This window comes from Barbatula barbatula (genome assembly GCF_947034865.1).
Source record: "Barbatula barbatula genome assembly, chromosome: 23".
In the NCBI taxonomy this organism is placed as follows: domain Eukaryota; kingdom Metazoa; phylum Chordata; class Actinopteri; order Cypriniformes; family Nemacheilidae; genus Barbatula; species Barbatula barbatula.
In genome coordinates this window covers 12,723,701-12,749,975 of record NC_136786.1, presented here as the reverse complement: position 1 = coordinate 12,749,975, position 26,275 = coordinate 12,723,701, and the positions used below count along the sequence as shown (strand labels likewise).

The window sequence follows — 26,275 nt, the reverse complement described above, 5'->3', positions numbered from 1 at the left end:
CGTGGCTTAGTTGGTTAAAGCGCCTGTCTAGTAAACAGGAGATCCTGGGTTCGAATCCCAGCGGGGCCTACAAGAAAGTGGTACTTTCACATTTTCGAGCTAAAAGTACCGTACTTTTGAAAAGTAAGTTAAGTTATTATTTTAATATAGTGTTAAACATTGTTCTCTATATGATGAAACGAAAATTAGTCATGATAACTCATCCTTTTTAAACACTACCGTATAAATAAATATGTATATGAACAGTTTGGTTCCAAAATTAAGTTATATATATATACATATATATATATATATATATATAAAACCGGGTAGAAATTATGTAATAAAATCTCTTACTGACCGAAGTTTGTCGTTTTTCAGCGTTCTTTGTGGGGCATTTACTTGAAATCATTGATTACTAATTGATAAATTGCTTGTGCATTTTCTTGTGAATGTCTTAACATAATTTAACATTGGTTTGTACTGGTGGTTTGTATATGTGTAGGCCTGATTTTTTTCTGTGTGTGTGTATACAGTTTGAAAGAAAGACATTATATTTTAAAGCAAAAGTAACAGAGTGAAAAATATGTATGTATAAAATTCTTTGACCGTGTTTGGACATGGACATTTCTATCCATTTTCAGCCTGAGTGTGAGTTTTTTTATTGATGCACAAGGGTTAATACTGTCTCTCTAACGCGCAGACAAAATGTTATTACGAACTTAATAAACATAGTAATCTGTTCATATAGTGTGTTGGTATTTAATGAAATGTGTTGCAAATACAGCTGCTTCCACTGTTTCTCACGCTTAAACCCATTAAAACAGACTGAACTATTGAGAGCTACATGACCCACGTGATCAGTTTTCAAACCAGAGAACAAAGTGTGTCGCAACTCTGTTTTTCAACGGCACTGGTGTATAATTATATATCGGTGTTCAGTTGGAAAATGGTTTCAATGAACGCACGTTTTGTTGTTGTTTACGCAGAACTGTCTCCGTGTATCTTTGCTAGCTGAAGAGCTATTCACATAAAAACTTTAATGCTATTTGACAGCATATGCGCAATTTAATTAGCTTTTCTGACTATTAAAACAAAAAACCGTAAAGAGTAAAAATAAAGAGAACTGGGGTTAGATTCTGAAAGCTTCTGCAGGGCATTGAGTTTCATAGAGTTAACGCTAACCCTATCTTTGTATGAATCCACATGGATTTACGCATAGATCGCACGTTAAAACATCTGCACTCAAGTTTAACTTCATATAATTTAGTCTGAAATGATTTGCCAACTAATCATGATCAACAAAAGGGGGCGATCATGCTGCACGCTTTTTTTCTGAGGTGGGCGTTGCTAAAAGGGGCAAACTCTTTTCTGAAGACTGGCTGAAGTGAAAAGTACACACGTTTAGCGTTTGCTTACAGCGAAATAAATCATCAGCGAGAGGGTGAGTGAATTTTAAGGATACAGATCTATATAACAATTAAAATGCGTTGTTGGCAGGTGCTACTTTGGCGCTTGTGAGGGCAAGTGTCTACTGTTTGAACGGCGTTACACAAATAAATCACATGATCGTCGGTCACGCATGTCTTTAGATAGAAAAGCAGAATGAATCAATCAAGTTATTACGTAACATATCTCCTTTTTTGATAGATGGCAAATGAAGCAAGGCCCTGTCCGTGTGGTATAGGGGATACGATTGAATATGGGGGTCTTGGAGAGGAAGTTCAAATTGAGCACATTAAAGCCTATGTTGTTAAGCCTGCAACGTCACACAAGGCCATTATTGTAATTCAAGACATTTATGGATGGCAGCTTCCGAATACGAGATATATGGCTGACATGCTCTCTGCAAATGGATACATGTAAATATTTGCTTTGTTTCAAGTGTATTTTTTTAAATGTGTTGACCTGTGTGAAGTTTTAAAGTGCCTAGCTGATTATTTTGCTATTGCAGTGCTATATGTCCAGATGTCTTTGTTGGGAAAGAGCCATGGAGCCCATCTCATGACTGGTCAACATTTCAGCAATGGCTGGACGACAAAAAACCCACAGACATCAAAAAGTAAAGTTCTATCAACTAACCTTTGTCCACATTTTTCACAGAAAAGTAATAAACATCTCGTCATTTGGTTAGGGAGGTGGATGTTGTATTGAAGTATCTGAAGGAGCAGTGTGGTGCAAAGGATATAGGTGTTGTGGGTTTCTGCTGGGGTGGAGTTGCAACCCACTATATTGCTCTTCAATATCAGGAAATCAAAGCTGGAGTGTCAGTCTATGGTAATGTACCTTCTTCCTGCTCAACTGTCAAACAAGGAAAACAAATATGTGGCACAATATCTGTGCCCCAAACTCAATATATTCTTTCTACCCAGGTATTGTTAGAGAGAGAGAAGATAGGTTTGATCTAAAAAGTCCAACCCTCTTCATCTTTGCGGAAAAGGATGCCGTCATTCCTCTTGATCAGGTAAGACACATAATTAAGCCGTCTGTGATTTATTGTATTTTTATCACTGATTTCTGGTAATCGTTGTAGTTTTTGACGTCCTTACTGAATACAGTGACTATATACCGTACACAATCATTGTAATAATAAATCTAGTGAAGGAATATATGTGAAGATAGGGTCTAAACTTAGTCCACAAGCAACTCTGTTTATTGTTGTTTTTTCTTTGAATGAAGGTGACTGTGCTAGAGACGAGACTGAAAGAAAAGTGCACCGTTGACTACCAAGTGAAAATCTTCCCTAATCAGACACATGGGTTTGTCCATCGCAAGAGAGAAGACATTAACCCAGATGATAAACCTTACATCGAAGAAGCCAGGACAGATATGATCAACTGGTTGAATAAGTACATGTAACCTTCAGAAGATTAAAAAGACGGACCGCCAAACTATCTTGCATGCAAAAAATCGTAATGCAGTTCATTAGAACTGATGCAGTTCTTAACGTGTTGTTGGGTGCAAGCATTTTAAACTCAAAGAAAAAAAATCTAATAGAAAGAGACAACCATCAGAGACTCATCTGAAAACAAAATTTTAATGATCACTTCAGTACTACATTGACAGAGAGCTGTATCAAATGATAAATAACTGCACGAAGGTTGTGACACATTCCTTTAGAAGTGCTGGAGATCGTTCACTTCAACAGCTACACAATGCTCAGTCCTCAGGTTCGCCAGGGCCCCTGATGTCATCGATCTTTAGGATCATCTTGACCACTTGAGTTGCCAAAGAAATCTGCTGTTTCTTTCCAATGAGGGTCTCAATTACATGTTGTTGCTTCATGTCTGCAAAGATTTAACCAAATTTAATGCGTTTTGTGAAATAGCTCACTACTCCATACTACAAAACAAGCGTATGAACTCTAAATAAAATATCCCAGAAAGCTTATCCTTCCATAATTACTGTCAACTCTACTATATGCTGTTTATACATTCCCATTTATATAATTAAGTAGTCCATACCATTTGTTGCCAAGTGTAGGCAGTCAATTCCAAGTGCTGGGTTTCTTTCCTGAACTTGTCGGGCTCTGACTTCGGTCATTGTTTGAATGGGGTTCAAACCACTGTTCTCTGCTAAAGCCATTGGAATGACCTCCAAAGCATCAGCAAAAGCTCTCATGGCATACTGTTCCAAAGAGGGGCACTGCAAAAAATGAAGGGAATGAATTATAAATATAATTGATTTGATTAAGGGAAACATCTTGGAGTATCTTAAAATCGACTCAGAAGTATTGTACCTTATCAGCAGCCTGGTTGACAGAAAGAGCACAGGAAATCTCTGAAGCTCCGCCTCCATAAACGATGCGGTTATCGCGCACAAGATTACGGATGACACACAGAGCATCATGAAGAGCTCTCTTAGCCTCCTCAATGATCTGCCATGAGAGGAATATGAGAATAAGTCAAGAAACTATGAAATCGTTAATAACAATTTTAAAATAAAAAAAGAACATTCATATGGCATAATTCTGAGTGAATTTTCTTACCATTTTGTTCCCACCACGGATGAAGATGGTCACAGCTCTAGAGTTCTTGCACTCCTCTATGACCAGCATTCTGTCTTTAGTGGTCCCAAAACAGATTTCCTTGACCAGCCCAGCACTTCCTAACTTTTCTGGTGTCAACTCAGAGAATCTGGGTACAATACGTCCTCCAGTAGCAATGGCAATGAGCTGGAGACGTTTCAAAAAATCCATTGTAGTTTATTCATATCATGATAACTGACTAAATCAATTAAGATAATGTCGAGTCTCGCAGTGAAAATTATTGCTTTGTAGTTCTTCCAAACCTCAATCTCAGGTCCACCGACCCAGCGGACAGCAGGAAGCTCATTCTGCAGAAGTAAGTGATTGGCCTCATCATCAAAACCCCACTGGCAAATGGCAAGATTGGCGCCATTCTCCTTGATCTGTCGTTATGTTATAAAGACAAAACATGATTAAATTATTCTTGTAGGATACATTTAGTAAAACTATCAAAAATATATAACACACCTGTCGAATCATCTCCTCAAATTTCTCCTTTTCATACTTCTGCAGTGCTTTGTAGTCCTCCACTGAAGTCACATCAAGCTTATGCTTGGTTTTGGGCTTGGGTGGCTCAAATGGGCAAGTAAGGATGGCAATCTTTGTGTCTTTCAGTACCTGGGTGAATGCAAACAAAAAAAAGCCTCACTTATGTGGTCATAATAATCTCAATATGCATATGCAATATAAATGTCTCTAAGAATTAGTATTAACAGTAAGAGATAGTATTAACCTTGGGCATCTGAGGGTGACTAAACTCTTTGTCCACAATGACACCTTTGATGAGTTGAGTGTCCTCTAGTTTACCACCAACTTTACCTTCCACTTTGATAAGCTCAAAGTCAACATCCTTTCTGTCCATATCAGCCACTGTTAAAATGGCATTGACAGCAATCTCTGCCATCTGTCTATGACACCGGTTGATCCTATGAGTTGAGCAGAGATTGATTTAATAATAATGCCCACAATGTTGTCAATAAGAAATGTTATGAGAATATAACCTTTACACTCACACTTTGGATCCTAGAGTGGTCATGGCTGTCTGAATAAGGGGCTCTGTATTTTTGGGATCCACTGGGAAGCTATCACTATCTTTGTCGAGCTGTTCAATGGCAATCTTTGCAGCCTGGTCATAACCGTCAGCAATCCTGATGGGGTGAATTCCTCTGTCTAACAGTTGCTCAGCCTGCTCCAGAAGAGCTCCGGCCAAAACTACAGGGAAAGAAATACTCATTAGGGCAAAATCAATGTGGAGTATTTATTTATACAGTTGGCACAGTACACAGTGAAATAAAATGGTTAATTTGCTGACTTCATGGTTAAATGAGCAAAATATAATTCTATTGGTACCTGGACGCTATATTAAATACAAATATTTTATATATATATTTTAAAATGAATTCAGAGCCAGATTCTGATCAGGATAATGCACCTACCAACAACACCAGTGGTTCCATCTCCAATTTCATCATCTTGAGACTTGGAGAGCTCAACCATGAGCTTGGCAATCTGGTGATCAACATCCATCATGCTGAGAATCGTTGCACCATCGTTGGTCACAGTCACCTCACCGTCCCGATCAACCATCATTTTATCCAGTCCTGAAACATTAATAATTTATATCAAATACATGGACCAGTGACAATATGGACCAATAATACGGTTAGTAATGCATGGACAACTTACCATTTGGCCCCAGTGATGTCTTCAGGGTGTTTGCGACGGCCTTCGCTGCCATGATGTGTGACTGAAATGTATATGATTTATAAAGTTACCGAAACGCAGTATGAACATTCATATGTTTGAAATATTATTCGTTCTACTCTATGGAGAACTAACACACAATAAGGCGTGTCACTAACAACAAAGCTTCTTGACAGGATTATAACTTCTGAAAACCCGTACTTCATACACATTTAGCTAATTTAAAGAGATTGTATGCATTGATAGCTGTAACATCTAATAACAAATCTTTCTTCCGATTTTCGAATTATGTGATTTAGCATGACTCAAACGCCTCCAGCGGAAGCACATGGACCATCCGCTAGCTTACATGCGGCACATCAGCGATTTAATATAAAACACCAGAACCCATCCATTTCACATTAAACCACAAAGTCACATTGTAAGAAACGCGTATTTAAACCAACGAAAGATTCAAAGTTCAGTTGTATGATATAAGTGTTATTTAATACACCGTTAAAATGCGCAGAGAGCCCGTTAGCACGTTGGCTTTTGTACCTTCAGAGCTTCCAAGCCAGTCAGGCGAGACTTCTTGTCCTGGTCTTTTATGATAATAAAAGGCCTTCCATATTCATCAAAGGCGAGAGTCCCCAGTGCCGACATTGTGGATCTCTATCTCAGTGAAATGCACAGCTGGAAAAAATGACTTTAATGACAGAAATAAACCCTGAAGCTGTGCACCTCGCCGCGCAGATCAGCCGGCTAGGTTCTGGAAGAATCTCGGGGTGGGATGGACGAAACCAAATGTAATATATAAAATCAACCAGGATCACTTTTTGGTCAGTAAAGTTAATTATTCAGATAACATCTACCACGGTAAAACGTGACTAAGAATATATGATGTTTGTCAATGCACCCCTTTTATACTTTTATAACGAATCGACATTAATGGTTCAGTCCACTATCGCGATAACACAACTGCATCACGGCCGCAGATGTATATGACATATAGATTAACTAGCAAGCTTGTATTTAGGCAGGTTGTTTGTTTAATGATCGTTTATTCAAGCACGACCATGTGCAAGGCTACAGGATCCGGTAGTACATGCTTAGTCAAACATGTCAATGTGCAATTCAGTATGTTTGCAGGCTAAAGAAGCGGCTTTCATTCACCAAGTCAAGGTAACTATTTAGTATTCAAAACGCGTAATTTGAAACAGTTGCTTGTATTGATAAATTACTCTGTTTTTGAGACCCAAGAGACTTAATTTTGTTTCTTAAAACTGTTTTATAATAAAGAAAAACATCAGTTTAAGACATTGATCTTTACCATTAAAACACAATTTTCACCGTGTTAACTCTCTGACCTGTTGTCGTTCGGACATTTAACTTTGTGTCAGAACTCACAATATGCCGTGTGAAGTGACTGCTCGGTTCTTAATACTCTACGGATCTCAGCGCGGCCAAGCACAGTCCATAGCCGAAGAGATATGTGAACAAGCGAATGAACATGAGTTTACAGCTGACGTTTTCTGTCTAAGCAATGTGGAAAAGGTATGTTACATGTCATTTTTGCATGTCAAACCAACTCCGTGACAGTGCATGTCAGATTGGGCTGATGCAATCAATGGCTTTGATTTATTGTGTTGACTCCATGCCCACAGTACAACGTGGACAGCGAAAGTCGCCCAGTTGTTTTTGTGGTTTCCACAACGGGCGAAGGCGACCCTCCAGACACCGCTCAGAAGTTTGTGAGAAAGATCAAGAATAAATCTCTGCCACAGGACAGCTTCTCCCATCTGTGCTATGCACTGTTAGGTAAGATGGTCTCGCTTGCTGTTACGCAAGTTATGTAAGAGCTCCACCTTTGAGACAAAAGCAATTTTCAATGTTTTTATTTATGCAGCTTTAGGAGACACAAACTATGCAGATTTCTGCAACTGTGGAAAAACCATTGACAGACGTCTGCAGCAACTTGGTGCAAAACATTTCTATGCCACCGGGCATGCGGATGACGGCACTGGGTGAGCATCAAACAACACTTATATGATGTATTATGTTGATCTCTCATGGAAACTGTAAACAATGGGGATGCTCTGCCGTCTGTTCTCTGATTTATTGTCATGTCAAACTCTTTTCTCTGCAGACTTGAAGTAGTAGTGGATCCTTGGATTGAGGGACTTTGGGAGGCTCTGAAAAAAGTATTTGCCAATATGTCCACTGCAGATCAACAAGTTGCTGCCACTAGTGGCAGTTTATCAAAAAATGCATCCAGCCAAGAAAATAACAGGTCAGATCTAGCGGTCGATCTTCATCTTTTAAAACTGAGCGAAAGAGACTCGCAGAAAGAAAATACGTATGAAAGCGTTCAAACTGAGACCGCATCTACACCTTTGGTTGCATCTCTGAAACATTCGGTACCACCGTTGTCAGAGTTGGCTCTTAATGTTCCTGCACTGCCCCATTCGTATCTGGAGGTCCTTTTGGAAACGGCATCAACCGAAGAGGTACGGTCTTCTTCCTGGACAATCAAGAGTTTGTAAAATTTGTTCAAAAAACATGAGCAGAAGTTAGACGTAAATGCATTCTTATAGAACATGAATTGTCACATTAAAAGTTAAAAAGGTGTCCAAAATGTTTAGGGATCAAATCTGTCCATAGTTTGTGACAACGAACACTCTTTTCTATCAGACAGCCCCAGCTGATAAAGAAGGGTATCATGAAGTTCCTGTTTCAAAAGCGGTTCAATTAACTCGAGATGATTCGGTAAAAACTGCCATCTTACTGGAGCTTGATATCTCGGTAAGTCCATGTTTATTCAGTAAAATATATTTAATCTCAGGGATGCTGAAATTTAATTCACAAGCGGGGATTTTTGGATCAGCTAAACAGAAATGTACTGTGTCATTCTCACGAAACCATTGAAACATCACAGCAGTGATGTCTTTAGATAAAACATACAATTCAGTTACCCAAGAAATGATTACAATACAGATAATTGTGTTCTCCACCTTCCACAAAAAATAATTTTAACATAGGAATACATTACCTTTGTATTTTATTGCATTTTCTGTTAAAAATCTCATTATTGTAAAGCGGCCAGCTATTTATAAGTGCATGATTTGTTGTAATGTGTAAACGGTAAAATTAAAATATTAAAATTATGATGTTCCACTAGATGTTTTTTTCTAAATGACAAAAAAAGATAGCACAAAACATTGCTTCATATTCACATTCATATTATATTACATCTCTTATACAGTTCCTTGTATATACAGAACATAAAGTCTTGCTTCACCACCTGTGTACATATTCTATTGCCATAGCCTGCTGTTATTTATATATATGTATATGTATACATGTGTGTATAAATATATACATATCCATATAAACACGTGTGTATAAATATCTATATAGATATTATATATATATATATCTCATACATATATACATGTGTGTGAGTATGTGTATGTATAATATATATATATATGATTACCACAGTAAATAACATGTATATATATATGAATATGTATGTATATAAAGGTTGACTAAGCATCATGTCTTTATTTCTAGCAAAACATGCAATGGTATGAGATTTTAAGGTTTTATTCTATATTTTATTTATTAAGCAATCACCCGTCTTTATATTACTGCAAAACAGGAAAAATCTTTGTTGTGTTTGTATTCTTGTAAGTAGCAATGCATTTTGTCACTTCAGGAACAGAACATTGTTTACCAGCCTGGGGACTCCTTTGAAGTTCTTTGCCCAAATAGAGCGAACGAGGTTGAAGAGCTGCTTCTGAGACTCGGTCTACAAGTACAAAAGAATGATGCTGTTCAGCTTCACCTGCTTAAAAACACCAGTAAAAAAGGTATGTAGTTAATTCGGTTTTTCTTCACACCCTGTTCAGGGAATTGTATTTAGAGTGCAAAAGATTCAGATTGAACAACTAGAAGGCAAATCAGCTGCTTTTATTTTACAGCAGCGAAGGTTCCACCTCACATCCCTCAGAAAGCCTCCCTGCAGTTTATTCTTACCTGGTGTGTGGAGATAAGGAGCGTTCTAAAAAAGGTAATTCTGTTTTTATTTACCTTTTTTAACTTTATAGCTGCTGTGCTTACAAAGTCAGAGATAAAGCATATGTGCTTGTAGACAAACTGTCGTTAATGTACTAGTTAAAAGTACTTAATGGGCTTTCTTGGGACTGCAGTTCGAAATCCCTGAACAGACCCTGTAAGCTGTTGTCTCATGTTTGCAGGCGTTCGTCCGGGCGTTGGCGAATGTCACTCAGAACGGTTCAGAGAAACAAAGGCTTCTGGTGCTATGTAGCAAAGAAGGCTCGGCAGACTACAACCGCTTTGTTAGGGATGCCAATGTATGTGTGCTAGATGTCCTCCGAGCCTTTCCATCCTGCCAACCTCCCCTCAACCTTCTCTTTGGTCAGTGATATCATTCAGATTTATTGAGATTTGGCTTTTCCAGAACATTCAGCATTCATGTTCTGTTTGCATGGAGGACCACAATACAGTTTTAAATGTATCTTTGGTTGTGCTCTGTTTCGCATACATTTTTAGGAAGTCATTTGAGATGTGAAATTGCATGAGATAAAATTTCTGTAGCTGCAGGAAATGATGTCATAACAATGCTGATATGCTTCATTTACTCATTACTTACTGGTGACTTGCAGAAAATGTAGTTCCAGCATCTACCAGCAGGGGACCATGTTAACCAACTAAACTTTGTTCCCATGTGTTTGCACATTTCATTTGTCCAAAGTTTTGGAAGTGTTTTGTTCTGCTATCACTAGGTGGCAGTAAATCAACATCATATCAGGGGTCCAGCTTAGCTTTTTTCATTTCAATGACAAAATAACACTGCCCATGGATATAGAATCATATAATCTATATCTAATTAGACTCTTACAAAACCGTTCCATACAATACACACAATTTGGATATATTGACACTTTTCCGTGGAAAATACACCTTTTTTACATTCTTTAAATTGTATTTATTAGTGCAGGTATTCTAGACACAGTCTAGTTTCTCAGAGGAATATGTTTTCAGGACATTTGTCTTCCAGTAAGCCTCAGCTGTGAAATGTTAAATTGTCCCTCAAGTTTTTTCCTAAGGTGAATAAAAGCTGTCTCTCTTATTTTGAGGAACAGCTGGTATAGCTGGAATTATTAATGCATACTATGCTTCAGATATTGAGAACTGCAGGGTAATCATAATCCAATGACCCTCAGTGATTTATGCTGCCCCTCAATGATTGTTACATTGGACGCGTATAGTAAAGTTTTAATACATGCAAATATTACTGCTACTTGGGCAAATTAAGGATTAACATGACGATCTTCCTCGGCACAAATCGACAGAGATATGCTGCCTCAGCGGAGTTTGACAGCACATTCATTTTATTCATAAAAGTCACTTGCGCTGGTGTGTTCTGACAGTAAGGTCATTGCAATCAGTCATTGAATTACATCCTTTGGTTTTCTAAGAATGTATTTCCAGATATAAAAGAACAAGCTTTTTTCCATCAAAACCCTAATGCCGTTTTAATTCATTTGTTTGCACCGAAGAGTGGATTTAATTGCAGCAGCTGCTCATTATGTTGAATGTTTGATTATAACTAATTGATACCATTGAGGACCTTCAGAATCCACATATGGTGTGCTTGAAATGGATTCATTATTCGGAGATGGCATGACATGTCAATGGTTCAATGATAAAAGTGAATTTATTTTGTGCATTCACGGAGATATCACATATATTGTGATATTTGTATCACAGTATTTCATGTCATAATGTATTTGTAAACCCTCTACTTATAAGGTTATTGGGTATGTTGCTTGGAATTATACGTAATTTACTGTTCCTAAAGTAAGTACAGTATGTGCAATGTATAAAAAGGGAACTGTAAAACAAAGTGTTCCCCATGTTGAATGGGTTTTCTTGGTATGAAGAGAGCAGTGTTTATATAAAAGCTTTTTTATTCATATGTTGTATTGGTCCCTATCATCACGGTTCCCCTACAGACACTGTTGAATGGATTGTGTTTGGACATGAAGCTATTCTAAAAATCGGCCTTTACTTGCTCTAGTCTTGGGTAGAATTACAATAAAGGACACCCAAAAAGAGACACAGAAGACATTGTTGAATAGAATCAGGGTCACCATGGCATTTTATCTCTGATCTCTCCTCTTCTTCATTGCAGAACATTTACCAAAGCTTCAGCCCAGAGCCTATTCAGCTGCCAGGTAAGAAACCTTGTTTGAAACACCTGCGCCTTCTATTTGGAGATAAATTAAAGCGGAGACATATCCAGGTTTTAGGTCATTATTTCTGTCTCCATCTTTCTTTGATGTTGCGAGGCCCATTACATGCAGAGATGAATTTGATGTCTTATTCACTGTAGCTTGACGTAACTCCATTTGTTGAGATCAAAGTCAAACATTGGACATGGAGGACGTGCCTTTTTAAACCGCTTGCATTTGTTTTCTCCCTGTCTCCTTTGGCTAGTAAGTGATCTGGAGTCTAGATTAATGCGTGATGCTGAGTGTGTTGATGCTCGCAGAATCTCAGAATATATAGATACATTAGAGCTCTGAAATATTAAAGTCCGGTCAGCCCTCATGGGCTAGATACATGCAGGCTATTAGTTGAAAGATTGTGAGGTCCACAAGCATGCTTATGTTCAGGATTGTTGGCACTTTAATCCCTTATTTTTGTGTTATTTCCTAGCTCTAGCCTTCAGCATCCCGGGAAGGTTCATTTCGTGTTCAATGTGGTGGAGTTCCCTGAGTGTCCGGAGCATCCTGCAAGGACAGGGTTGTGCACAGGCTGGCTGGCTGATCATTTCTCTTCAATCTTGCAGCCCCCTGGGACGGTACCAGCTTCAGAGTGTCTTGACACATCAGCCCTACCGAAGGTTAGCACTGTAGGCTTTACGCATTAGCAGGTCTGTTCACCTCAGAATTATCTTTTCACGCTCCCTGGAGGCTTGGGTTGAATTGGGCTGTTTGATTGAGGTAAAAGCTTAGCAGAAATAAGCTCTTGAGCATCAGACAAAACAGCCTTAAAACATTTGATTTAAATTGTATCTGCAAAAAACTTATAGAATCGGGTTTGCTATGATTGCAGAGATGTCATGCGATGGCAAATACAGAATACAGTAATGCACTAATCCCATCACCGCTTGGAATTGATTGGCTCTAAATGTCATGTGCAGGTATTCTTGAGACCTCGTCCCAGCAGCACCTTCCATTTGCCTGGTGATCCCTCTGTTCCCATAGTGATGGTGGGTCCTGGGACAGGAGTGGCCCCCTTTATTGGATTTCTGCAGCAGAGGTATATTCAGAAGTTAGATTACTGTGCTTCTTCGACTTAACATTTTAATGGAACACAAATAAAGATATTTAGGTGACATCCGAGAGATTTCCTCATAGACATCATGGTTAAAGTTGTTGTCAAGGTCCAGAAAAGTACTAAAGACATTGATAAATTGGTCCATCTGCTCAAAGTGGCTCAACTGAATTTCTTTGAAGCAATGAGAATACTTTGTGCGAAATACAAACCAAAATAACGACTTTAATCAATATATTCTTTTCACTGTATTGTGCACGTTCACAAGAGCACTTCGACGCATGCGCATTCTGTTTGTACATTTTTCATATTGAGATGAACTTTGAACTTTTATTTCCCACTGTATTATAGGAAGAGTCAATTAAAAATGTTGACAGGTTAAAGCATCTAAAATATGCACACATATTGTGTGAATATTCTATAATTATATCACAAGTTTTGATGCATTTGAACTATTTTTTCATTATCTTAAAAATCCTTTAATCTAAAACTGTATATTTAAATGTTTAAAATTACTTTACTTTTGTAGACAAAAATATAATCATGCCAACATTGTAATTTCTAGTAAAGTGATTTTTAAAATAATAACTTGAACCTAATAATAGGGAAAAAACAACCAATAAGAGCCCATAGAAAATTCCATCAATACTGTTTAAAAATGTCAGACCTTACAAAGCTGCCAGATAAAACCCCAACACAGTATATGTATACAACCTTAAATGTAATATAACGGTTTTAATTTTTTTTTAATGCTTTGTCACAACATAATTCCACAAAGTTGTCAGAACAAGTCGTGATATGCTCGACTGCATTATACTCCAAAGAACAATAAGTCTCAAATATGTTTTATGACTGTTTTTGAAAAAAGGAAGAAAGTTTATCGATTCTCATGTGTAAAAGTCGCACCAAAACACCTCCAGAGCGATCAGGATACATCTCAAAAGGAAAAAGTGTAAATGCGCTATTGACCTGCCTCGTCCCACATTATCTATAAAGCCTAATAGTGTCTCAGAAGACCCTGGTGTTAAAATGAAGAAGGGCATAAATTTGGTGGCTGCCTATAAAGTTGTCTCGTAGAAGCCTGTCACCTCAAAGTGTGTGATTTATTCTCTGTGCCGGAGGCCTATGAAGAGTGACACACCAGGACTATGTATGAATAAAGCCGTCTGGCGTGATGCAGGGTTGGCCCACAATGTGATGCGTAGTGTGTGTGTGTACACAAATAGTCTGTAAGTGACACAAGGGGCCACAGGTAATCACAGGGGCTAGGGGTCCTTTCTGAATGTGGTTGATGAATGTCTCGGGCACTGTGAGAGTGTTGAACCCGTGGGATGAGACGTTAATGATAAATGACAAAAGTTGTCCTTACTACGCCACATCGCTTTTTAGAGCGTCAAGGTCAGTGCAGTTGTGCAGCATGCAGCCGTGAATGTTTGGTTTGGCTTTGGGCTGTTGATCAATAGCAGATTTGTTAGATTTGTTTGTTTCTTCAAATGTGTTTGTCTCTTGTTCAATCTGCGTCAAGATGAAGTCACACTTTAACAGCATTGTAGAAAAATCAAACAGGAACACAAAGTTTAGTTCCGTCACAGTTATGACACAAGTCACAATTTAACACCTCTAAAAGGCAGATTTTTACTTCTGCGTCAGATGTAGGCAACGCACCGTTTTTTTTACGCAGATACCGACGTACATGGCCACTAGACGTCAGAGTGCACAGGCGTGTTGCTTGTGTAACCAAGACAAGTGCCGAAGAAGATTTGTTGTGTATGTGTTTGCTTGCTTGCAATCACTGCTAAATGCTTTCTCAGTCACTTTTGCAGCTGGAGTGGTTAAATACAGAAAATCACGTAATTTATTTAGATAATTCATTCGTATATGTGTAGGAGTAAACCGATCACTTGAGTGTTTTTCACCTGAAGGGAGGGGTTCAAGCAGACCAATCACATCGCTTTTTGTCGGCATCGCATTGACTACGGCGTAGGGTACGCGTCTCTGCGTAGGCTACAGCGTAGGTCTGACGCAGAAGCACTTAACTCTTATCATAATGATATCTACCAGTGATGTTGCATATTTACAATCTCTGGTATCTTGTAGGAATGTAAACATCCAAATAGTGCAGGAAGCAATAGTGTTAATGTGTGCTGTCTCATTGTCTTGCCAAATTGGAAGAACATTGTTGCTCTGAGCACAACTTGAGAATCTTCTAAAAACAGCCACTGATGCCAGCCTTCAATTAAAGATAACCATCACGTTCTGTCAGCAGGACATTGTTTGTGTCACAAAGCTCAGCGTTTCCTCTTTAGGAGCAAACAGCATGGGATGCTTCGATTTCCTCATCTGTAAATCAATGGCAGGAGGCAGACAGCCGGAAATGCATTGTGTTGTGGGGAAAGTGAGAGACTGGGGAAGAATCTAATAAAAGGTCAAAGCCAATTCAACTGTTTGCAGGTTGCCAATGAGGATTAGGCACAAACGACTTGACACTTTATGACCACTCAAAACTCAAATATAAATACTAAGGAATATATTCTTGTTATTATTGCTTATACTTGGTTTCTTACTGCTTAAGCAAAGCCATTTGGACAATACCTCAAAGCATACAGCATTTTGTATAAAATGTAAATTACTTCGATCGCATCTCTTGTGCATGGTCAATGCAACTTCAGTAAGTTTTGAGGTCACCATGATCCTTACCATAATCTCTAAAAAAAAGCAAACAGAAGTTGGATTTATTTCTAAAAGTGAATGTTCGGGGTATTCCATTGACTCACTTTTATTATACATCTGAAAAGGTGCCAACTGTAGCTACAACTCTTATTCTGCTCAATGCATGCTGTAATTCTTGAATTCTCTGTTTAAGAAAAAAAGTTGATTTGTATTCAGGATGGGAGCTGGTCTGCATGGTGTTACAAAATGGAATCCAGGTTTTTCATATTGGTACTGGTCCCCCTGGGGCAGCATAAAGCCCCACTAAAGCAAGTTTATTGAAGCCCATTTCCAGATTGGATATTGAACTCCCAGATGCTAATGGCCCTGCTGTGGAAACTCTGTTTGTTCAAATGCCAAACCCAGTTGAGCCAAGCTTTGAGCAGGAGGGTGTGACCAAAAGAATAATCTGAAATGTTAAAAAAAAATCATTTTCTGGGGAGGGATGGTGGGAAAAATTTATTTGCCAGACTGGTTATGGTTATTGTTTAAAACCTTATCAGGTTAATAATACAAAATAATGAAAACATTTCCCATGCATCAAACATGGACCGCTGCTACCGGTTGTGTAATGTAGAGAAAGTATTTTAGAAAAAACATATTATTTATAAAGAAAAGTGTAACCGTGTTCACACCAAGAGCGAATTGCTAGTTAATCACATACAAAGCCGATACAAAAAGGTGCGAACTCACACCGGGCAACACAAATCACGCAAATTGGTGGGCGCAATTGTCGAAAACAAGCAATATTCCCCTCAAGCCAATCTTCTGCTCATGTTGAAAAAATGTATCTCGAGCGGCAAATTCCCAAAAAGAGCTTATTGAAAGGTCTGGTTTGACATGTATGCGACTGTTTTAATCAAGCAAGTGATGCAAAAACTAAGTAATCCCTCAAGTAATTTAGAGGGAAGAATGTGATGCCCACTATTTAAAAGGAGAACACCTACAGAAATATGAATTGGAGAATAGTAACATCAAATATGGCAACTGAAGAAATGGAAGTTCTGCCTTACAGTTTAAAGAGCCAATCACCTTTTCGTATTTTTAGGGCTGAACGATTTAAAAAAATAATCTTATTGAGATTTTTTTACCAATATTGCGATTCTTTTTCAAGCACCTTATCTTCTGTATTATTTAACAAAGAAAATCAGTAAATCTTGGTAATCAACGCAATATTATACAGGTTAACCATAGACCCAACCATAGACCCCAAAATGTATTTGAGGCTGTAACTCGGCCAATCTTCAATTCATCAATACGACACTTTGTACGTGTCATCTACACCTGGGGGACTGGGGGTCCGTGCCAAATTTGGGTACAGCACCGTCTATGGGTTGTATGGGAAAAATGCCTATTTTTGCTCATAACTTTTAAAATATATTGTCAAAAGATCGAGATCTCTGTGTCTAAGGATTCATTGTGTCATGTCGGATTGTATGATTCTGTCAATGTTAGATAATCGGCCTGTCCGTTTTGAAATTTAACATAAATCGTGATAACTATTTTTTCTCATTTAAGAAAAGGTGCTCTACTTTTTTCCAAGCTCTGCTCGTATGATCTTTGGTCCGAGCCGCACATAAATTACCAATTTTTTGAGAAATTCCTATTCAAAGTTGTCTGTTTGTATCGATTGTCTGATTGTATCTTTCTCATATTAAACTATTCTGACCGTATGTAAGCATTACTATAAACAAATTATATTCCTGCGTTCATTGTCACTTCTTGTATCTGTTTCTCTTGTACCTTGTATTTCAGTTATTTTTGCTCTGCGCTCTTCTTTCTGCCCCTTCGGGGATTGGCCCACACGTGACTGTTTGAAACTATAAAAGCACTCTTTGGGATCCTGGAGCAAGCACTTCAATTAAGTGGCACACCTGATACACCACAAGCTTTGGGTACAAGAGGTCGTGGGTTTGAATCTCGTGTTCTGGTTTTCTATTCAAAATGAAATTCTTGATTTCATTGTCACTCCTGACAACTGTTTCTACTGTACACTGTTTTTCTGGTACTTTTTTCTCTACGGTGTCATTTCAGTCCCTTTGGGCATTGGCCTATATCGTTGCTCAAACGTCAACTGAGTGGCTCAACCTAACAATGCGCACAACACCAGACCACAAGGTCACGGGTTCAAATCCAGAGAGGCACGTGTGTTGCTTGGATATATATATATATATATAGTTTACGTTGTGATTTTATTCTCGGTTGTTCTTTAAAAATCAGTTTTTCACGTACATACTTGTGGCTGTGCGCTGTCATAGCTGCAACTTTGGTTATTGTTAAATATTGCTACTTACACCTCTGTCAGCTTTGCTCAGCAGCCCGGTTGTGGGATGTCGGCTCTGTGGCGAGACTTGCTAAGTCACTAGTATAGAGTCTTTGGGGTCAGTGGTTTGAATCTGGCTGTGGGTGTGTTCCGTGCTTGTGTTTAAATTGTGCACTTTGACTTTGTTCTCACCTGTTCTTCTCGACCTGTCCGTTTTAACGCATGTTCCCTTTCTGCCTTTTTGCTTTCATTGCTCTGCGCTTGTGGCGCCTTTGGGGGCATGGCCCTGTGTTGCTGCTTGCAGCTTCATTGTCTTTTATTTTTGTGTAAGCGCTGCATGACGTTAGTAGTCTTGCCCCATGATGTAGTGTTACTCTTCTCTTCAGACGCGGCTATGGTTCAGATACAGGCGTGCGGGAAGCACGCTGAAATAGAGAGCAGCTTTATTGCGACGCAAAGGCGAAAGCCACGTGCTGTGCATTTTCCACGCACTTGAGATGGTACTGGTCAGCTCCGTGCAGAGCCGCATCAAACTCTGCAGTTAGAAAATCATGCTTTATCACATTAATCGTTAAGCCCTAGTTTTTTCACTGTCGAACATTCATGTGCATTAACTGGACCTGTCTAAAAAAAAATTAAGTTTAACATGAGTAGTAATTTTCCTTCTTTTTCTCAAATCACCCAAGTCAAAAGTGTGCCTGTTGCCAAAATGGAAAATAGCTTCGTGTGCACGTCACTAAAGTGGCCGTTGACTTTGATTGCTTTGCACATAATTTATAGGCATTGGTTTGTTTACTGATGTCACGTAAATCATAAAACATTTATATACCTGGAGCATGAAAATATGCAGGATTTATGTAATTAACATAAAGTGTAAACAAACTATTAGTATTCTGTTGCCTGGCTGTTGCTTAACATGCCACCAAATTTAACACGGAGCAAACAAATAACAACTGCGTCTGACAACACGACTCAACTGCTTGCCAGTTACACGTGACGCCATTTGCCGAAGTAAAGACACAAAATGAAAGACAACAGATTGTAGATGTTTGAAAGGAAAGCTCAAATTGTTTTCCTTTGGTCATCTCATCCACAGTGTGGCTCATTAGCATTCTAATCGCAATGGAAGTGTACGTTCAGCAGATGGGAAGAGCTGAGTGGCTAAACTCTGCTCACTCCAGCGAGGGATGTCAGCATGGTGGAGGACATCATACCTTTAAGGTCTATAGAGAACTCCTATTAAATGCTCTGCAAGATTTCCACTTCTTTTGGGTAACTGAGATGTGTAAAGCGGTAGATGCAGTGAAAGGATTTACTCGGGAACATCTTTTCTATTATGTTGGAGGAGAGATGCAGTCGAGTAGACAGTCTTCTGTCTAAAGAATGTTTGTATTGTGTTTGTGTATACGTCTTTTTTATCTCTTTGGAGAAGTCAGTCAACCCCATAGCAGGTGCAGTGTGTAGATAGTGCCCAGTACCTGTATGTCACCTTACTGTAGGGAATTCTGGGAAGACTGCCAGATCTTTTGGAGGACTTGCTCTTGAAGAACCTATCGAGATGGATCTCAAGGTCTTCCACTGTGGTATTACAGTGGGTAAAGATATAATGCAATGTCTAGTGATAAGTTATAGCATTATCTAAATAAATTGGTATTTGGACACAGTTATAAATATGTGAATGTTGCATTTTGTTATATACACTTTTATACTTCTGTTGAATTGCAGACTATGAATCGATAGGGGCCTGGTTTAACAGACAGGGCTTCGCTTGAATCAGGATTAGGCCTTAATATCTGTTTTTCAAGCAGCTTTCATAAAAATACTTTTGAATTATTTTAAGATATGTCCGTGCAAGTTTATTTCAGTTAAGACATGCAATTTAGTCTTGTGTGTGAAACCTTAAAATGTTCGATATTAAGACAAAATGTGCTTTGAGACTTTCTGCTTATCCCACAGTTGATGTGATGAACTAGACCTGTGGTTTTACTACTAAGGACTTTATTCATCCAATGAAAATCAACTTTACACCAGTTATGTATTGACAAATGGCTTAGAAAAGTGAGTTAATACTAAGAAAAGCTCTAGCATTATCCATTAGCAGATTCTACTTGGTTTGGTTTCTCAGCTTTGTGATGATATTCATATATTGTGGTTGACTACAGAAGTGCCCAGAAGTGTGCTTATACTTTCTGAGTCCAATACATATCAAATAGCTTTAATATAATGTAATACTTTTTATAAATATTTATTTTTTATTGTACTTAATTTGTGATTCTCCATATTTTGAATTGTGCAATTCATAATTCTTTATCATTAGTCACCCTTTATGTTTGTCACTGGGTTTTGCTTACCAATGGAAAGTATTAAAAGTGCTTGTCATTATCATTTATAAAGTACACAGTTTATTAATTTCCTGAAAAGTTTGGACATGCAAGGTTTTGGAAGGACAGCGATGATATCGAAGTTATTTCAAAAGCTATAAGATATTTCTCAAGTGCTTTAATGTGCGTATTATAGTGCTTTATTTTAAACTGAAATTGTATTTCATTCTGCAATATTGTTTTAATCTTACAGAGAAAAGGAGCGTCAGGTCAATCAGGAAGTCACTTTTGGAGAGACATGGCTCTTTTTTGGCTGTCGCTATAGAGACAAAGACTTTCTTTTCAGGTATGAGTATTAGCCACACAATCACATAGATACACAATTTTCCACCATGACTTAACTATATGTCTGTAACCATATTATACATGGTATACATACCACAAGAGCATTTTGTAAAAATAGAAGTGGTTTAGTCTGTAAGTAAGTGAATCCAAAATGGTAATAAACTAAACGCGCTGATAAACTAAGAATGACGTTGACGTTTATTTAACTTAAAACAGCATACTATATGAGCCACTTATGCACAAAACGATGATAAGTAAGTTATATGCAGACGCAATGGACAAAGATATCCCTCTCGGTATGTTGAAACATTTCAAAATCATCACAGTTTATTCTTTGCATCTTGACAGAGGCTCCTGATGCTCTGTCCTGGAGAGTAATGATTGGAAAGCAATAAAATTAAAGTGCTCCCTCTGAGAGTATGATATGAGGCATTACAAAAGATGATTGGGGTCTGGCTGTCCCATAGGGATACAGTCATAACTTACACACAAGGTCCTGAGTAATGACATTGGTGCGTGGATCTGTGAGTATTAAGTGTGTGTAAATGTGTGCGTGCTGTGACTAGGGGCGATACACAACATTGAATCTTATTTTTATTAGCTCTTGTGTCAGTAGAGGCAAGCGCTGGGATACAAAGTCAAGGTCCTGACATGCTGTTTAAATCTGTCTGTGCCTTTAGTGGTCACAAACAATAAAGGATTCCTTCAGGCTCCAAAATTAACTTTTCTGCCACATGCCTATGTCTAGGGAACGGGGACAATTTTCCATCAGTAAATACTTTCCTGGTCGTAAGACTGAGTTCTGCTTTACTTTTTAAAACGATGTATTTGTAATACGACTTTATCGTGCAATTTAAAAATCAGTTGATAATAAAATGCACATTTTAGCATTTGGTTTGCTTGTGAGGAATACACATATTTTGACCGCATACATTTCTGGTCATACTACAAAACGTCTAATGTAATAGTTTTTATTTTTTAGTCTTGGTAGACAATTTGCCTACTTTATTTGAATTTCAGACTGTTTTTCAGTCTTGCATTTAGATTTCAACGATGAATTATAGAAGAAATTTCCTTTAAAGCGATTGTTCATTGGTGACTCGCCAATTTATCACGTTTGTTCACATTAAGGTTTCATTTATCATTTGCCTCTGCATTGATTAAGCGGAGCAATGAAATGTGTTTTGTATTGTTCGCTATAACACTCTCATTGTCTGCAAACTTCAACAAGCCAGACACATGGAAAGAGCTGATAACATCTGAGCTGAGGAAGCTGCTGAACCCGTCTCGCAAAACTTAACACTCACCAAATTGCAAACAGAGTAGCTGTTAGGCCAGACTGCTAAAGAAAACAGAGCCTGCCATCATTTCTAACCAAGCACAACACACACGAGTGTTTAACGGGTGAAATCACCCTTAATCAGGAGTGTTGAAATATACAACACTCATCCTAGTGGGGCCACCAATGAGACTGTCACGCCTTGTGTTTTTATGGAGTGAGAATACTTTTGGGGAGGGATGGGGGTGCGGGCAGTGCTTAGATCTAGCAGAAAGGACAAATGAACAGTCAAGTTTGTTTTCTTTGTAAATATTCAATATATGTGACCATGAGAGGCTTGCACAGGTCAATGCGCGATTCGCAGAAACTCCATGCGAAGAAAAACTTGTTGGTTTAAAACCGTGAGCCTGGTCCTTGAATAGACCTGATTGGTGATGACAACACATTTAATTTAAATTTAGGTTGTCATATATCTATTTCAAAGTTTCACAAAACTGCAGATAAAGAGTCAAAATTCTGACCAATCATGTATTATGGGTGCACGACGAATACATTTATAATTATCATTTTAAAGTTTTACAAACATTTAAATATTACATGTATGGTTAAAGTCTTAGGTTAATGCAGTTGAAAAAGACATTGGAACGTTAATGTTAGTGCTTGTGCATGCAGAGATGATCAATGAACAGGAACATCTTGGTTTAAATTTTTTTATATATTTTACTTGGGTTGAGATTAATTGTACAATTTCCATTACTTAGCAAATTATAACATACCACATCTTATCACTAAGGGTAATCTCTGCTGTCCTTCTGAAACCTTGTATCTCCTATCTTTTGTGTTTTTGCTTTTTTGCAAATATATAACCTATAAAAAGTGCAAAACGCAGTATTTAATCATTTAAAAAGTACATTGTTTTTTCATCTCCTCAAATACAATGAATTTTGACATCCAAGGCTTAAGAAAGGACAGTGACGCAATGTTAAGACACTAATAACAAAATAAATCACAATGGCAGCTGTAGGTTTTGCTTTGAAATGCTCATTTACTTTAAAGAATATAGTCTAGTTTGACAAAATACACTTTTTTTTTAGTTTGGGTAATTGGAAACTCCGTTTACACGGTGATTAATTATTCTAGGAGGTGGCAATAGTCTGGTTTCCACAGTCCATGTAAACATATTTGTGTGCAAACATTAGACTGTTTAAATTTCACTCTATCCACTTCCTGTCCTGTGGTGCTTCAATGAAAATTTATAGCAGATGCCTGAAAATGTGGGAGTTGGGTTTTTAGCTTGAGGCACCTAAGGAAAATGACAACGTGGCTAGTTTTGGCGAGTGAGCCTTCTCTCGAACAGCCTGATAAGTGGAGCGAGCGATCGATTGCAAAAAAGACACTCGAACCTTGAGCTTGACCCTGTTCGTTTGCTTCACACTTTTCTCTTCCAATTTCTCATTTTTGTTAAAGTAGCGCACAAACATTTTTTGGGAGATTGAATAAGTTTAAACCATGTTACAGGAGCAAGTTTGCAACGTCGGCCTTGAGGTTTTATCACTTGCCAGATGGATGAGAGAGATACAAATTTGGAGTTTCAAATAGAATGTGATAATGAGCTCCATTGTTATGTTACCACGCCAAGAACCTGACAGAATATAATTTGTTGAGGTCATGTTTCATCCTTTAGTTTAGTGTAATTGTCACGGAAACAATCTCAGACTGATGAAATAAAGGTGAAATACTGTAATAAGTGCTTTACCTCTTTATTTCCAGAGAGGAGTTGGAGAGATTTGTGCATAATGGAGCTCTGAGCCATCTGATCGTGTGCTTCTCCAGAGATGAGCATGACGGAGGGAAAATGGTTAACCGATCAAGATATGTCCAGCATAACATGATTCTTCATGCTAAAAGTGTTGCCGACATCCTTCTTAAAGACAAAGGCTGTCTTTATGTTTGTGGGTGGGTAAAAGCAACTCGTTTATTTTTATTTAGCTTTTTTATGTGTCCTGTTTTATAGACATCTGTTAACATTGTGTAACTTTATTAACTATTAATATTTGTCTTTATTAATGTGATATTTATTGGTGTTAAAGGGATAGTTCACCCAAAAAGTAAAATTATGTCATCATTTACTCAGCCCGTATAGTTTTCTTCTTACGGCACCCATTCACTTCTTTTGTATGGACACAAAACCAAAGCAAATGTGTTTTCTAAAGAAAAAGGTTGTTTTGATAGTCTAGCATTGCAATTGCTTTGGTTCTGTCAGAAGAAAATAAAAACAGAAGATTGCACAGGTGGAATATCACATGCACATTTTCACTGTCCAACTAAATATTTAAAGCCAAAACATTTTCCTGCTAAATATGACATTTTGCACATATTAATGCTTACCGAATGCATTAGTTTAATATTTAAAAGCATTTACATAAATAAGTCACATAAAACCTGCACTTAACTGTTTTATCATTAAGCAACATTCTGTTCAGTAGTAACATCCTCATTGAATCTACAGGGATGCGAAGAACATGGCAAAGGATGTGAATGACACATTACTGGAAATTATCGGAAATGAGCTTCAAATCGATAAGCTGGAGACTTTGAAGACGCTTGCAGGACTCCGTGAGGAGAAGCGATATCTACAGGACATCTGGAGCTGAGCGAGTGAACCTTCGCATCTTATTCACAGACACAGTTGAGCAAAGGACTTCTCTGTCCTTCCAGTTCAAACATGCACCACAGGTGTCACTGAGTGATACCAGAACTCATTAACGGCTTTTCAACTGCCTTAACACTTTGCTTTCTGGTTTGCACATATTATTTGACAGTACAGTTAAACGAGATTAGATATGTTTGGTCCAAACGTTTTTACCTGCCTTTTATTAAAGAAGAGACACACATGACGGTTTCGTTCTTTGTGGACCGTTTCTGTAGAGTTTAGATATAGCTTTCAGGATATAAATATGAAATTTAGACCCAGAAGGCAAGAAATAGTTTTACAGGCTGGAGCACCGCCTGCTAGACACGAGAAACCGAAACATGACAGACTTGATGAGAAAGTGTCAGAAGCTTCAAAGTGTGAAGCAAACTCAGAATCATCTTCAGCATTTCTGTTTTTCAATTTCAACAGTTCTTAATAAGTGCGGATAGATCAGAGATGATACTCTTGGCCCTTTGTCTCTCCTCCCTAAAAACATCTTTTAAGTTTTAAATTCGTCTCAGGTGTCTGTGACAGTTTTGAAAGTATTGGTAAGTCAAGTATTGGACCACAATATTTTGTCAGACCTGTCAAGCTGAGAAAGCATTAGATTTTAATTGGCTGTATACCACCTATCTGTACTTAATAGGTAATAAAATAAAATGCTTACGAAACCGATTACTATGCCTTTTTTTGGTATTTTGAAGAGTAGTTTCCATCATGATTTTTTAAAAATTATTCTGAATTGTATTATTCTGAATTATATTAAATATTATTATTTTCATATATTTTAAATTATTTCTGCATCCTCCTATTTCTCTATTCTCCATTTCTTTGGAACAAAATATACATTTTTGAAGAATCATTATGCAGCTTCCGTACGTATGTTCACATCCACGTTAAGAGACTTACTTTTAAGAGACAGTTTTGTTATCTTTTTTAAATAATTTAACTTCCAAACCTAATCAGTACATGTAACTTTTTACTGGTATTCTGTATTCCCAAGACGGGTGGCATTATTCATAATCTTTCTAACCTTTCTTTTCATGCATCCCAGACCACTTTTGTCTCAAGTGTTATTGCATAAAGAACGAACTTGAGAGTTTTCTGTCCGTCACGGATGTCTGGAAAGCACTGATTGTGAACGAGGACTCTTAAAGACGATGATTCATGACAACTCGGGTCTTAAGGGGCGGCGGGCTAATGAGACAGTTTGATCATGAATAAATAATTATAGATGCAGTCAGGTTGTTGAGTTTACGAACACAAACTTTTCACAACAATTGTGAAGTTCTATGTGTAGTCACAGAGCTTCCAAGCCTTCAGCGTGAGTTATGGTGGCACTGTGACTTGGCACGGCCAGGATTTTATTAGTTTTTAAGTGTGGCGTTTAAAATTTAAAGCATGCACTTGAGATTTTATGTGTGCTGTAAAATGGTCTTTGATTAGAGGCGGTGAATGATGGTCTTAGAAAAACAAAGACAAATAAGATTCATTGGGAATAAAAATCTACTCTGGTTACATTGTCCTATAGGATACACAGTGCTCCCTGAAAGTTTTAGACAATTAGTCACAACAAACTTTATTTTCTTATTATTTTTAACCAGCT

The 26,275-nt window shown here is 37.8% G+C and overlaps 3 protein-coding genes across 5 annotated transcripts; 2 read left to right on the top strand and 1 right to left on the bottom strand.

The window, feature by feature from the left end:
• Positions 1–919: 919 nt before the first annotated feature.
• Positions 920–3,369, top strand: cmbl (carboxymethylenebutenolidase homolog (Pseudomonas)). The gene is made up of 6 exons (XM_079487610.1): positions 920–1,423; positions 1,630–1,841; positions 1,934–2,041; positions 2,114–2,256; positions 2,352–2,443; positions 2,659–3,369. Exons 2-6 carry the CDS (start codon positions 1,630–1,632, stop codon positions 2,836–2,838), a joined length of 735 nt encoding a protein of 244 aa, XP_079343736.1. The 5' UTR covers positions 920–1,423; the 3' UTR covers positions 2,839–3,369.
• Positions 2,997–6,644, bottom strand: cct5 (chaperonin containing TCP1, subunit 5 (epsilon)). Its single transcript, XM_079487609.1, has 11 exons — positions 6,248–6,644; positions 5,693–5,753; positions 5,443–5,607; positions 5,020–5,218; positions 4,740–4,932; positions 4,475–4,624; positions 4,270–4,389; positions 3,968–4,153; positions 3,719–3,856; positions 3,444–3,624; positions 2,997–3,266 (listed from the first exon to the last, which is right to left on the bottom strand). The coding sequence occupies exons 1-11, from the start codon at positions 6,350–6,352 to the stop codon at positions 3,139–3,141; spliced, it is 1,626 nt and encodes a 541-aa protein (XP_079343735.1). The 5' UTR covers positions 6,353–6,644; the 3' UTR covers positions 2,997–3,138.
• mtrr (5-methyltetrahydrofolate-homocysteine methyltransferase reductase) lies at positions 6,400–25,343 on the top strand. 3 transcript variants are annotated; one of them, XM_079487608.1, is made up of 16 exons: positions 6,400–6,528; positions 6,828–6,871; positions 7,090–7,243; positions 7,354–7,507; positions 7,596–7,713; positions 7,836–8,196; positions 8,381–8,491; positions 9,408–9,561; positions 9,673–9,761; positions 9,949–10,129; positions 11,910–11,952; positions 12,437–12,623; positions 12,924–13,042; positions 20,604–20,696; positions 23,745–23,930; positions 24,484–25,343. In XM_079487608.1, exons 3-16 carry the CDS (start codon positions 7,100–7,102, stop codon positions 24,626–24,628), a joined length of 2,085 nt encoding a protein of 694 aa, XP_079343734.1. In that variant the 5' UTR covers positions 6,400–6,528; positions 6,828–6,871; positions 7,090–7,099; the 3' UTR covers positions 24,629–25,343. The 3 variants fall into 3 exon arrangements, with proteins under 3 accessions (XP_079343734.1, XP_079343732.1, XP_079343733.1); XM_079487606.1 differs by having other exon boundaries at positions 6,427–6,871; XM_079487607.1 differs by lacking the exon at positions 6,400–6,528 and having other exon boundaries at positions 6,766–6,871; positions 9,676–9,761.
• The last annotated feature ends 932 nt before the right edge of the window (positions 25,344–26,275 follow it).

Bases quoted from the DNA above. Each gene is read 5' to 3' on its own strand.
- cmbl (XM_079487610.1), top strand. From the start codon at position 1,630: ATGGCAAATGAAGCAAGGCCCTGTCCGTGTGGTATAGGGGATACGATT. The intron at 2,042-2,113 runs GTAAAGTTCTAT...TCATTTGGTTAG, and splicing joins AAACCCACAGACATCAAAAA to GGAGGTGGATGTTGTATTGA. The intron at 2,257-2,351 runs GTAATGTACCTT...CTTTCTACCCAG, and splicing joins AGCTGGAGTGTCAGTCTATG to GTATTGTTAGAGAGAGAGAA.
- mtrr (XM_079487606.1), top strand. From the start codon at position 6,795: ATGCTTAGTCAAACATGTCAATGTGCAATTCAGTATGTTTGCAGGCTA. The intron at 6,872-7,089 runs GTAACTATTTAG...ACTTTGTGTCAG, and splicing joins CTTTCATTCACCAAGTCAAG to AACTCACAATATGCCGTGTG. The intron at 9,562-9,672 runs GTATGTAGTTAA...TTTATTTTACAG, and splicing joins TAAAAACACCAGTAAAAAAG to CAGCGAAGGTTCCACCTCAC.
- cct5 (XM_079487609.1), bottom strand. From the start codon at position 6,352: ATGTCGGCACTGGGGACTCTCGCCTTTGATGAATATGGAAGGCCTTTT. The intron at 5,608-5,692 runs GTAAGTTGTCCA...TTAATGTTTCAG, and splicing joins GACATCACTGGGGCCAAATG to GACTGGATAAAATGATGGTT. The intron at 3,857-3,967 runs GTAAGAAAATTC...CTCTCATGGCAG, and splicing joins TCCGTGGTGGGAACAAAATG to ATCATTGAGGAGGCTAAGAG.